Source organism: Bos indicus, chromosome 13, assembly GCF_029378745.1.
Source record: "Bos indicus isolate NIAB-ARS_2022 breed Sahiwal x Tharparkar chromosome 13, NIAB-ARS_B.indTharparkar_mat_pri_1.0, whole genome shotgun sequence".
In the NCBI taxonomy this organism is placed as follows: domain Eukaryota; kingdom Metazoa; phylum Chordata; class Mammalia; order Artiodactyla; family Bovidae; genus Bos; species Bos indicus.
Genome location: NC_091772.1, coordinates 51,686,453 through 51,700,414, shown reverse-complemented (window position 1 = coordinate 51,700,414; position 13,962 = coordinate 51,686,453). Strand labels below are relative to the sequence as shown.

Sequence of the window (13,962 nt, the reverse complement as noted above, 5' to 3'; positions counted from 1 at the left end):
AGAGACATTACTTTGCCAACAAAGGTCCGTCTAGTCAAGGCTATAGTTTTTTCAGTGGTCATGTCTGGATGTGAGAGTTGGACTGTGAAGAAAGCTGAGCACCGAAGAATTGATGGTTTTGAACTGTGGTGTTGGAGAAGACTCTTGAGAGTCCCTTGGACTGCAAGGAGATTCAACCAGTCCATCCTAAAGATCAGTCCTGGTGTTCACTGGAAGGACTGATGTTGAAGCTGAAACTCCTATACTTTGGCCACCTGATGTGAAGAGCTGACTCATGGAAAAGACCCTGGTGCTGGGAAAGATTGAGGGCAGGAGGAGAAGGGGACGACAGAGGATGAGATAGTTGTATGGCATCACCGACTTGATGGATGTGGGTTTGGGTGGATTCCAGGAGTTCTTGATGGACAAGGAGGCCTGGCGTGCTGCGGTTCATGGGGTCGCAAAGAGTCAGACACAACTGAGCAACTGAACTGAACCAAATCCTTGTTGTTGTCAGGATGAGGTGTCTTGGTGGGATTTCGAGTCAGCATCTCTCTTCTGGAAAGCAAGTTGGTATATGAATTGAGAGCTTTAAAACCATCATTTAGACCCTTAGACTCAGTAGTTCTTTCTCTTTACAAAGACCCAGCAGATACTATTGTGTGCTGAGCTCTGAGTAAGGTTCTAAAAGCTCTGAGGGAGTTAGAGACGTAGAAAGATTATGGACTATTACTTAGAAAAATAGAATATAAGGTGTAATATGGCATCAGTTAGGCAAATAAAATACATCAGAATGCTAATAGTATTGGGATTATGGGTGTTTGTATATCAGACTGTTATTTCTATTTTTACTTTTCATGTCTTTCGTGGTATATGTTTAGTATCCATCAGCTAATAAAGTTTGTTACATTCTGTGATTGTAGAGGTTTACTCAGTTTTTCAGAGGAATATTATAAAAAATTTTACTAAGAAAAGAATAGGGTCACTGATTTCAAATCTCATTAGAAATACACCCTAGAATAGAGGAAAGCCCAGCAAAAGATTCAGATCTGTTCCTGTGCGTTTATCATAGGAATTTACCTTTCTTCCTAGAAGTGACTTTTCAAATTACAAGAGTGAAATCCGGTTGGACTTGTGTCCATCACCATATGATGTGTCTCTTCTCGTGCTTCCCTTGATAAGACACGTGTTTTCATTTCAGCGGCCTCATTGTTCCTGAGAGAGACGGCAATGAGACTGTCCCAGAGGTTATCGCCACATCAGGTTATGCCCTGCTGCATTTTTTTAGTGATGCTGCTTATAACTTGACTGGATTTAATATCACTTACAAGTAAGATATTTAAGTTTAATATTTGTGATTTTTTCAGAAGACTGTACACTTTGTTTTAACAATAATAATGACTAACATATATTGAAGGTTTATAGTGTGCCAGGCATTGTGCTGGCAGTTTGCATGAATTTTCTCATTTAAAGTTCTTTTAAAAACCAGATACAGGCACTGTTTTTCTACTTTTATAAATGAAGAAACTGGCAGGAAAAGGTAAAGTAAATTGTCAAAGTTGTGGGACAGCAGTTGCAACCTAGGTCTTGCTGCTGTTGAGTTTCTTCTGAAAAAGAGGGGCTTCTCCATTCCCGCTAATGGATAAAAACATTGGAAGAATTGGCTAAGTGCAATTTAACAAACATTAGTAGTTTTCATGTACTAAGAGGTTGGCCTGTTGATGACAAAGGAAATGTAGACCACAGACTCTGAGCAGCTTTTGGAATTTGTTGTGGTAGGAGAGAGGCTCACTCTGTCTTTTCCCTTTTTTCCTTCTAATGTTTATTTTCATAAGTATTTAAATTCATAAAATTCCATAGGCAGTGGGATCTGTGATAAGAACTTCTGTGACCCACAAAACCTAAAATGCATATTATTTGGCCTTTTACATAATATATTTGACAACTCCTGGTATAGCTAATGACCCCCCTGTGTAACCTTTATTCTAGGTTCTTTTTCTTGCACATTTTCTCAGGATCTCAGTAAACTTTCAAGACTGTTTAAAGCTGTCCTTATCTTGATTAGTATGGTGATTCAGTTTTTTAGGTACCCAAGGTTTGTGACTTGGCAGCCTGGGCAGCTCATCACAAGCCTGGGCTTGAAAAGTAGGCATGTGCGTTTATTGTGTTAAATTATAACATAGATTATAAAAATACTGAATACAGACACTTTCAAAATTTTATTATAGATGTATCATGAACTGACATTTGGGTGTAGGCATGAATGTTACACCCAGATAGTAAAGAATCTTCCTGCATTGCCGGAGACCTGGGTTCAATCCCTGGGTTGGGAAGATCCCCTGGAGAAGGGAATGGCAACCCACTCCAGTATTCTTGCCTGGAGAATCCCAGGGACAGAGGAGCCTGGTGGTCTATAGTCCATGGGGTTGCAGAGAGTCAGACATGACTGAGCGACTAACATTTTCACTTTCTTCATGAATGTTAACTGGGCTTCTCTGGTAGAATCAGTTAAGAATCCACTGGGAATGCAAGAGACCCCGTTCGATTCCTGGGTTGGGAAGATCCCTTAGAGAAGGAATAGGCTACCCATTCCAGTATTCTTGGGCTTCCTTGGTGGCTCAGACAGTAAAGAATCAGCCTACAATGCAGGAGACCTGGGTTCGATCCCTGGGTTGGGAAGATCTCCTGGAGGAGGGCATGGCAATCCACTCCAGTACTCTTGCCAGGAGAATCCCCATGGACAGAGGAGTTGATACAGTCCATGGGGTCGCAAAGAGTCAGACACAGGTGAGCGACTAAGCACAGCACAGCACATGAATGTTAATTAGCTTGTTTTTGTAATTGATTCCTGATTTTCTGACATGCTTTGCTAAAAAAAAAATTTTAAGTTCCTTACACTCTTATAGTATCTTCTAATCCTGTTATCTCCCCTTTTTAAAATCTGAATTATGTCTTTTCAAAGTGTTGTCAATATAATTAAGTCATGTTGCTATGCAACACAACTCATGTGTTGAGTTAAACTGCCCTTCTCTTTTCTCCTATGTGAGATAGGTAGGTTAGCTTACTAAGAAATTTACAATACACCTGTGCAATAATCTTAAACAAATTCTGTAAACTTTCAGAGACAATCCAGAGGAATGAGGATGGTAGTGTATTGTTGTTAGTTTGTTTTTTCCTTTTCTTGTCCAGACTTGTAAGCATGCATTTGGCAGTTTTATAATGCTTATCATTTGTGGGCTAGCTTGTCTCTTTTTTATGAGAATCCAACAGATTTAATTTTATTTTATTACTTGCCTAGCTCTGCAGGGTTGAGTGACCCCATTTAGGCTGAATGGTAAGTACTGCAATTATACTTGTGAGTAAACTGGCTAGATAGTGAGATTTCTTAAGCCTTATGTAGGAGGAAGTTCTGCTAAATTAATCAGTGTTGCTTTGTGTTGATTTAATTTCCATCCTCTATTTTTATAGTTTTGACATGTGTCCAAATAATTGCTCAGGCCGAGGAGAATGTAAGATCAGTAATAGCAGCAACACTGTTCAATGTGAATGTTCTGAAAACTGGAAAGGTGAAGCATGTGACATTCCTCACTGTGTAAATAACTGTGGTTTTCCTCATCGAGGCATCTGCAATTCAAGTGATGTCAGAGGATGCTCCTGCTTCTCAGAGTGGCAAGGTAGGAATGTCTTTCTTTTTTTTTTTTCTTTTAATCCACAGAATGTTTCTAGCTTAATAAATCGTAGATTCACTTTGTTCCTAGTATCTGTAACATTTATATTAATCAAATATCAGGAGGCATTTAAGTTTTCATATCTCTTTATTCAACTTCTTACAAATCTTTGAATTTCATAAATGTATGGTTGTGGTCTCTTTATAGAGTTTTGAAACACTTTAATATTCTTCACAGTTCATTCATGAGTTTAAAGAACTTGGTCTCAGCCATAAGACATAGCAGAGACCCAAGCTGAGATGTGGGACAAGAGCTGACAATAATGGTCTCTCCACAGAAACTTTCAATGAATTTACAGAAAATTGGAGTTTGTTATGCAGTAGAATCCTAAAGTAGTCAGTTAGTACAGATAAAGATTATTAAACAACCCCTTTAGCAAATTCTTCAAGGAGTAGGTGATTAACAGCTGTTTCTGATTTAGTTATTTATTTTTTATACATTTACTCCTTTCTCAGAACACTTTTATTTTGAATTTCCAGAACCATGCTTGTTTAAATGCTTTGGCTTATTCAGTTTGGCTTATGTTGAGGAGTTAAACAATTGAAGTATTTGACTAACTTCCAATTTGCTGGAGCAGAAACCACACCTCTCAGAAATGGAGTTTCTTGATTTTCCAGGAAATGGATAGTTTATAACACATTCAGGACTAGTCTTTACATTTTAGCTCTATAAAGTTTTTCATTTGAATTAATAATTCCTTTGTCTACTCTTTCCTCTGAGAGCTGCTTAGCAAGTATTTCATTACTAAAAAACCCTAACCTGGATATGGTCAGGTCTTCAGTAGAAAGTGTGTGATTTTAAATTTTATTAGAGATTATCCTTGGTCACTAGCCTTGAGTAAATTGAAAGTGCAAATTAAAGGGATTTGTCTGATATTTATAAAGGAAAGACTATAAGTATTCTTTAGATATTTATTTAGATGATTAAAACTTGAAATGAAGTAATTTCCTATTTTTGGCCATGCTGCACGGCATGTGGGATCTTAGTTCCCTAACCTGTGCCCACTGCAGTAGAAGGGTGGAGCCCTAACATCAGGACCACCAGGGGATTCACGAAATGCAGTAATTTGAAAGCTGCATTTTGTAAAGCTAATTTGTTATGTTTTGTTAGGTCCTGGATGTTCAGTTCCTGTACCAGCTAACCAGTCATTTTGGACACGAGAGGAATATTCTGACCTAAAGCTCCCCAGAGCCTCTCACAAAGCTGTGGTCAATGGAAATATAATGTGGGTTGTTGGCGGATATATGTTCAACCACTCAGATTACAACATGGTTCTAGCGTAAGTTGTTTTAAACATTTTTATAAGAAGCTTAGTTTTCCATTTTGAAGATAGTTAAAATAGAGATAAGTAAAAAGAAAAGAAATCATCAGTAATTGCATTCCTGAAGAAAATCTCTGTTAGTATTTTGGCAGTTCTATTCTAGACTTTTGGGGACATATTCTTAGATTTTTGAAAAAGGGAGTCCAAAAGAATTCATTGTTGTAATAAGGAGTAATTCATCTTTTCCATATACTGTCTCATAATTTGCTTCAGGTGCATGTAGTAAATTCTTGATAAATAAGGGATTGCTTTACCTTTTAATTTAATAAGCATTTCTGTAAGTTAAGTGACTTGAATTTATAATTTACTAGGGGGAAATTATGTCATTCTCTAATATTTCCCAGGGTTCAAGGTCAGTTTACTGGTTCCATGCTGCTCATCCTGAAGGGAGAATATATTTTCACAATGGAATTAGCTATGGAGATTGACTTTGAGTAGAAATTTATAACTAGTTCCTTGTGCTGATTTTGCACCCTGGAAACTTTTCCTAAACATTTTCTGCTAATGAATGTTGTAAAAAATCAGCATCTATTCTTTAAGGAATCCCCCAAACAGTCATTAAAAATTAAAACACAGAGGGCTTCCCTGATGGCTCAGTGGTGAAGAAACCACCTGCCAATGCAGGAGACACAGGTTCAATCCCTGATCCAGGAAGATCCCACATGCCACAGAACAGCTAAGCCTGTGTGCCACAACTACTGAGCCTGTGCTCTACAGTTGTGCAGCCCAGGAGCCACAACTGCTGAAGCTTGCACAGCCTAGAGACTGTGCTCTGCAAAAAGAGAAGCCACTGCAGTGAGAAGCCCATGCATTGTAAGTAAAAAGTAGCCCCCATTCTCCACAAGTAGAGAAAAGCCTGTGCAGTAACAGAGACCCAGCATAGCCAAAAGTAAGTAAATAAATAAAATTTAAAAAAACACAAAACAACTAAGACACAGGGGCAGCATCTATGACAAAAGGAATCTACTCAAATGGGTGGAGTTAAGCCATTGACAGGTATAAGACCAGTGTGCTGTCAGTATCTTTGTAACAGTAAGCAGAGGGGAGCAGTGGGCCCACCAACAGTAAACCTAAAAACCCACTGGGAAACTCAGCAAGCTGCTTTGAGAACAGCAACTGTAATTGGGAAGATGTTGCATATTCTAGTAGGGGAATGAGCTCAAGGGATCTGTAGTAGGATCTGAAGAGGCTGAAGCAGATTCTGACTTATTAACTCTCAAAATGAACTAGTCGAAGACTCTGTAGGAGAAAGCCCCAAACTGAGGAAATGCTGCTGGAAATAGAATTCACATCAAACAGGACAGAGACAGCCTAGGATAAGTTCAAAAACGTCCAGATAACAGTCTGGGAAGGGAACAGAGCCAGGAGACCTCAGCAAGTGCGGTGCAGGATAGTTGGACAGTACAGTACAACAGAAGAGGAGCTAGAGAGCTGAGAAATTAAGAAAAACTAGCTAAATAAAATTTCTCCTATAAGAGTTCAGGAAAAAGTAATTTTACTTAAAGTTCAGCAACAGAAAAATATCAAGGTCAAATTTCATGGAAAGTTATTACAGAAAAGAAGAGAATAAGTAGAATAACACCCCTTCAAACATATAAGCATAATAGAAAAATATATTCACAAAACTGATAAATATTATAACTTAATATTCCAAAATAAGCTAAAATACAAGAAAATTATAAAAGACATTAAAGAACAATATAACCAGAACTAGAACATTTCAGAAAGGAGATGATAGAAGTTAGGAAAGAATTTTAAAATAATTTCAGAATTAAAGACAAACTTAGAAGGAACACACAGAGTAAACACAGCAGATAACTCTTTTAGAAATAGAATATGAAAAAGGAAATTTTTTAAAATCACAAATAAATGAAGATCGTTTTGCCCTGTTCTTTGTATGGTAAGTACAGTTAAAAGCCCTGACATTTTATATAAAACAACATACAAACTTAAGGAAAACTCTGAAGAAGGCAGTCTTACCAAGAACCAAAGAATGGCGTAATGGTAAGTTCCAAGGATTTTCCTTTTGTTTCGTATTTTCTCAGCCTTGATGTTGAAAAAATCAGCAGTCTGGAAATGTTAATAGGTACAAGCTGAAAAAACCCAAGAAAACCCTGTTTTCTCTAGCATGAGGACCAGGAAAGGGGCAGTTTAGGAAGACAGAAAACTTTTAGATAATAACCATTCTACCCTCGGAGAAGGCAATGGCACCCCACTCCAGCATTCTTGCCTGGAAAATCCCATGAACGGAGGAGCCTGGTGGGCCACAGTCCATGGGGTCGCTAAGAGTCAGACAAGATTCAGCGACTTCACTTTCACTTTAATGCATTGGAGAAGGAAATGGCAACCCACTCCAGTGTTCTTGCCTGGAGAATCCCAGGGACGGGGGAGCCTCGTGGGCTGCCATTTATGGGGTCGCACAGAGTCAGACACGACTGAAGCGACTTAGCAGCATTCTACCCTATCCAAATACCATAGAGAGAACTATGGCCTCACCCATATCCCTGCCTGGAAAGTGTAAGTGTAGAGTCTAAATTTCCACTTAATGCTAGGAGATAGTGAGGTGCTCCAACCACCCCTCTCCATCCTACCAAGGTAGGGTTAAAGAAGGCCAGTTAGAGAGCTGGGACTTTCTGCACCAGGCATTAATGAGGTCTCCCTGACTCCTGTGACATCAGTGGAGTCATTGTGGGGATTTCTACCCCGGCCTGGCAGTAATAGCAAGAATGAGTGGACCCTCGGTCTCTCCCCTGGGGTGGTGTCAGAGGAGGCCTGCTGTAACAGGAGATTTAAATAAGATCCAGAGTCTTACGTCATCATACCCCAAATGTTCAGATTTCAGTTGAAAGTCATTTGACATGCTAAGAGCCAGGAAAATCTCAACTTGAATGAAAAAAGACAATCAAGAGATACTAATACCAAGGTGACACATATATTAGACTTATCTGACAAAGATTTTAAAGCAGCCATTATATAAAATGCTTCAACAGTTCTCTCAGCAATAGAAAGGAGAGGACAGAGGAAAGAATCAGTGAACTTGAAGGTAGAACAGTAGAAATTCCTTAATCAGAACAACACAGAGAAAATAGAACATTTTAAAAAATGAACAGAATTGCAGAGACTTGTGGATTGTAACAAAATATTTTAACATTTCTGTCACCAGAGGAGCCCTGGAAGAAGAGGAGGAACTGGGTGTGTCTGAAGAAGTATTTGAAGAAGTAACAGTTGCCCAAGTTTGGCAAAAGATACGAATATACAGATGGAGAAGGAAATGGCAACCCACTCCAGTATTCTTGCTTGCAACACTCCTTGGACAGAGGAGTCTGGCAGGCTACAGTCCATGGGGTCACAAAGAGTTGGCCATGACTAAGTGACTAAGCACATGAATGTACAGATTCAAGAGAAATGGCAATAATTCCTGACTCCTACAGGAGTTTATGCTTCATTAATTCTTTCACATTCCCTCTCTCATATTCCTGCTCAGCTGTCATATTATCTTTTCATTTTTTAGATCTCTACCACATTTTCTCCTATTTTCCTTCTGAGCTAGTGGCCTTGTTTCCCATTTCAGCTTTGAAAGATAAAGATTACCTTACTGGTTTATATTGTTCACTTGTCCCCCTCCCCTTTCGGTGATACTCAGCTTTATCTCTTCTTGTGATATCTATGAATACATTCCATGCTATTTTTTTATGATTATTTGTTGTTGTTTAGTGACTAAGTCATGTTTGACTCTTTGCAACCTCGTGGACTCAAGCATGCAAGGTTCCTCCGTCCTCTACTATCTCCCTGAGTTTGCTCGAATTCATGTCCATTGAGTCATTGATGCTATCTAACCATCTCATCCTCTGCTGCCCCCTTCTCCTTTTGTCTTCAATCTTTCCCAGCCTCAGGATCTTTTCCAGTGAGTCTCATCTTTGTATCAGATAGCCAAAGTGTTGGAGCTTCAACTTCAGCATCAGTCCTTCCAATGAATATTCATAGTTGATTTCCTTACAGAAGGAGGTTTGTAACATTGTACAGGAGGCAGTGACCAAAATCATCCCAAAGAAAAAGAAATGCAAGAAGGCAAAGTGGTTTTCTGAGGAGGCTTTACAAATAGTTGAGGAAAGAAGAGAAGCAAAAGACAAGGGAGAATGGGAAATATACACCCAACTGAATGTAGAGTTCCAGAGAATACCAAGGAGAGATAAGAAGGCTTTCTTAAATGAACATTGCAAAGAATAGAAGAAAACAAGAGAATGGAAAAGACCAGAGTTCTCTTCAAGAAAATTGGAGATATCAAAGGAACATTTCATACAAGGATGGGCACAATAAAGGACAGAAATGGTATGGACCTAACAGAAGCAGAAGTGATTAAGAAGAGGTGGCAAGAATACACAGAACTGTATAAGAAAGGTCTTAATGAGCTGGATAATCATGATGGTGTGGTCACTCACCTAGAGCTGGACAACTTAGAGTGTGAAGTCAAGGGGGCCTTAGGAAACATTATTACCAAAAAAAAAAAGCTAGTGGAGGTCATGGAATTCCAGCTCAGCTATTTAAAATCCTAAAAGATGATGCTGTTAAAGTGCTGCACTCAATTTGTCAGCAAATTTGGAAAATTCAGTAGTGACCACAGGACTGGAAAAGGTCAGTTTTCATTCTAATCCCAAAGAAGGGCGATGCCAAAGAATGTTCAAACTATCATACAGTTATGCTCATTTCACATGCTTGCAAGGTTAGGCTCAAAATCCTTTAAGCTAGGCATTAGCAGTATGTGAACCAAGAACTTCCAGGTGAACAAAGTGAGTTTCAGAAAGGCAGGTGAACCAGAGATCAAATTGCTAACATTCCTTGGATCATAGAGAAAGCAAGGGAATTTCAGAAAAAAGTCTACTTCTGCTTCATTGACTATGCTAACGCCTTTGACTGTGTGACAGCAAATTGTGAGAAATTCTTAAAGAGATGAGAGTTCCAGACCATCTTACCTGTCACCTGAGAAACCTGTATGTGGGTCAAGAAGCAACAGTTAGAACCATACGTGGAACAACTGACTGGTTCAAAATTGGGAAGGGAGTATGACAAGGCTGTATATTGTCACCCTGTTTATTTAACTTCTGGGCAGAGTACATCATATGAAATCCTGGGCTGGAGAATCATAAGCTGGAATCAAGATTGCTGGAAGAAATATCAACAACCTCAGATATGCAGATGATACCAGTCTAGTGGCAGAAAGTGAAGAGAAACTAAAGAGCCTCTTGATGAGGGTGAAAGAGGAGAGTGAAAAAGTTGGCTTGAAACTCAACATTAAAAAAAACTAAGATCATGGCATTTGTTTCCATCACTCCATGGCAAATAGAAGGGGGGAAAAATGGAAGCAGTGATAGATACTATATTTGGGGTTCCAGAATCACTGCAGATGGTGATTGCACCCATGACATTAAAAGACATTTGCTCCTTGGAAGGAAGGATATGACAAACCTCTGTGTTAAAAAGCAGAGACATTATTTGCCGACAAAGGTCCGTAGAGTCAAAGCTGAGGTTCTTCTAGTAGTCATGTGTGGATGTGAAAGTTGGACCATAAAGAAGACTGAATGCCAAAAAATTGATGCTTTCGAATAGTGGTGCTTGAGAAGACTCTTGAGAGTTCCTTGGACTGCAAGATCAAACCAGTCAATCTGAAAGGAAGTCAACCCTGAATATTCATTGGAAGGACTGTTGCTAAAGCTCCAATCCTTTGGCCACCTGATGCAAAGTGCTGACTCATTTGAAAAGACTCTGATGCCGGGGAAAATTGAAGGCAAAAGGAGAAAAGGGCAGCAGAAGATGAGATGTTTAGGTAGTTTCATCGACTCAGTGGACATGAGTTTGAGCAAACTCTGGGAGTCAGTGAAGGATAGAGAAATTTGCAGCCCATGGGGGTTACAAAGATTCGGACATGACTTAGCAGCGGAACCACAACAGCATCTTTGCTCATTTTTCTGTCTTCTGTTTCTGTCCAGTGGACAGTTTCTGTTTTGGCCATGACGAACATGTTCAGTGTTTGCACTGTCATGTCTCACTGTTATGTCTCTATCCACATGTTTTTGAGCACTTGAAATGTGGCTAGTGTGACTAAGGAATGGATTTTAAATTTTCAGGTCTTAGTCCTCAGCTTACTTGATCTTTCACCAATATTTAATATGACTAGTCTCTCCCTCTTTTAAACAGTTTCTTCACTTTGTTTTCAGAACTGTACATTTCCTTGATGTTGGTTTTTTTTTTTTTTCCCTAACTGTTCATTCCTTCTCAACCTCCTTAGCTGGTTCCTCTTCAGCTGACTAACTTCTAAATGAGGATGTGCATGAGGGCTCAGCCCTCTTGGTCCCCTTGGTGAGTGAGTGTGTTTATTCTCTCCGTGATCTTATGTTATATCTTGGCCTTTATGCTGGTGACTTTCAAGTTTATATCTGCTTCCTAGATTTGTCTCCTGTTCCCATATCTCTACCTTTATTTGACCTCTCAGTCTTTGGCTGCCCAATAGGCATCTTAAACGCCATGCATCCCAAAGTGATCTTTCTTCCAAGCCTTTTCTTGCCCCAGAAGTCCCTATCTCAGTAAATGACCAGTCTATTCTTCTATTTGCTTAAGCCCCCAAATTTTGTAGTTATCCTTGACTTCTTGTTTTTTCACACTCCATTCAGTATATGTTTAGTTATCTCTTGCTGTATAAATTGCCACAAACTTAGAAGATTAAAACAACAATCATTACCTCATAGTATCTGCTGGTTAGGGGTCTAGGTGTGGCTTAACTGCAGTCAGGGTGTTCCCTGGCCTGTGTTCTAATTTAGGAGTTCAACTGGGGAGAAATCCACTTCTAAGCTCATTCAAGTTGTTGGCAGAATCCATTTCCTGGTGGTTGTAAGACTAAGGGCCCTGACTTCTTCCTGTTTGTCAACTGGAGGTCACCTCATAGATCCTGGAGGCTACCCAGACTTCCTTATCACTAGGATTTTCCCAATAGTAAAATGAAGTAAGGCTGCTTACCAGGCCACAAGGAGAGTCTTGACTGAGCCTGCTAGCAGGATAGAGGTCATGAAAATGACATCTCATCATCTTTGCCATATTCTGTTGGTTAGAAGCAAATCATGGATCCTGCTCACATGAACATGAGAAGGCAGGGCTCATGAGGCCCACCCTAGTGTCTGTCTGCCACAGTATGTCAGCAGGTCTTGTCAGTCCTACCCTTAAAATCTATCCCTAATCTAACCACTTCTTACTACTTCTAGTACTGCCACCCTGAGAAGTAAAGGTAAAGATAGGAAAATGATCATGCCTTCCATTTTATACTAGATATTATGAAAGTCGTATATTCTACCATTTACGTGATTGTTAGTACATCTGCCTGACATCATCTTCACTTGAAGCAAGAAATCTGGGAGTTATTTTGATATTTCCTGTCCTTCATCTCCTTTTAACATTAATCTCTTATCCAGCCCATCAATTCTGTCACCAAATACAGGCCTATTCATTCTTTTCTCTCTAAGACCAGCTTGTCAGTGTCTCATCTAGGCTTCAGCAGTATGTTCCTATCAAGTCTGTCTGCTTTCATTCATTCCTCTTAATCCATTTTCTAAATATCAACTAGAATGCTTTTTTAAGGGTATGCATTTTATCGTTTATGGCCTTCTTAAAACCTTTCAGTGGCTTCCCATGGGATTTAATGATCCTACCTGATGTGACCACTGCTTACCTTCTGATACCCAGTTTGTTCCCCTCCTGCCACCACCAACTCTCCTTCCTTACCTAAAACTCCTTACTTACAGTTGCTGTTCCCTCTATCTAGACTGTTCCTGCCATTGTACCTCAGGGCTATTTTCTTTTACCCTTTACATACCCTGTCAGTTAACTGTGCCGTAATGAGATCCTCCCTGATAAGCCAGTTCAGACAGGTGCTCCTTGTTTTCTTTCATATTTCTCATTTCCTTTAGAGCAGTGTTCATAATTTTTAATTCTACTTTAATTCTACTAATATGACCATTGTTGTACTTGCTCGTTTTCTGCCTTTTCTACCTTGTGTTTTCCAAGATTAGAGACCTTGTGTATTCACTCAGTTTGGCTTAGTGGATAGAATGTGCTCAAGTAATTATTTATCAAGTGAATGAGAGATTAAATGAATTATCTGTTTCCTTCACAAATATTTGTTCTTAGAAATATTTTTGTCACCTGTTACTTTTATTTGACTGGTAAACCTCATGAGCCACATTTATTTTTTAATTTTAATTTAATTTATTATTTTGAGGATATTAGTTTATTGCTTACAGATTACAATGGGTGATTATAATTTGTAAGCAATACAAGCTTCATCCCCATCTATAGCTTTATCTGGTACCATAATTCAACTTAGATGTATTGCATAGGATATACCAACAGTTATGTTAATAACCAAAAACCTCCATGACTTTGCTTGGGTGACTTTTTAACAGTGAATTCCAGGTCACAACATAGTAACTGTCAGTTCAGCTACACAAGGTTTCTGAAGACAATGGCTTCTCTACCCAAGCAGGTTGTGAATAAATTTCAAATGGAACCAAGCATCACCCTGAAATAATTCTGGCTTCATACCATTGGGGTTGTTTACCAAAATGGCTTAAGAGAAGACTAACTTTGCACAGCACATTTTTAATAAAAAAGACACATTTATTCAGCATTATGATCAAACTATTACATTTAGCAATCAACAGCATGGGTGCAAAAAAAAAAAAAAAACCCACTACATTAAAACCCTTTGTTGGAATGCTTTATGCTTTCCATGGAACAGAAATTGAAATAACCTGTTAAACAGGTAGTCGCAAGTACAGACCTCGAGTTTTTCACCCATACACATGAGTGTTATCTAAAACATATCTTCTTCGTAGCAGCTGGGCCCTGCCACCACTGTACTTGACCCAGTTCACAAATCTGGTATAACCT

At 39.1% G+C, this 13,962-nt stretch overlaps 1 protein-coding gene across 3 annotated transcripts in view; it reads left to right on the top strand.

Annotated features, from left to right (window-relative positions):
• ATRN (attractin) overlaps positions 1-13,962 on the top strand; it is a 189,442-nt gene that overhangs the window by 68,588 nt on the left and 106,892 nt on the right. For all 3 annotated transcript variants that reach the window (XM_070802138.1, XM_070802136.1, XM_070802137.1), the window contains exons 4-6: positions 1,181-1,309; positions 3,448-3,653; positions 4,818-4,986. In XM_070802138.1, the coding sequence (XP_070658239.1) occupies positions 1,181-1,309; positions 3,448-3,653; positions 4,818-4,986 (504 nt within the window). The remainder of the gene's footprint in view (positions 1-1,180; positions 1,310-3,447; positions 3,654-4,817; positions 4,987-13,962) is intronic.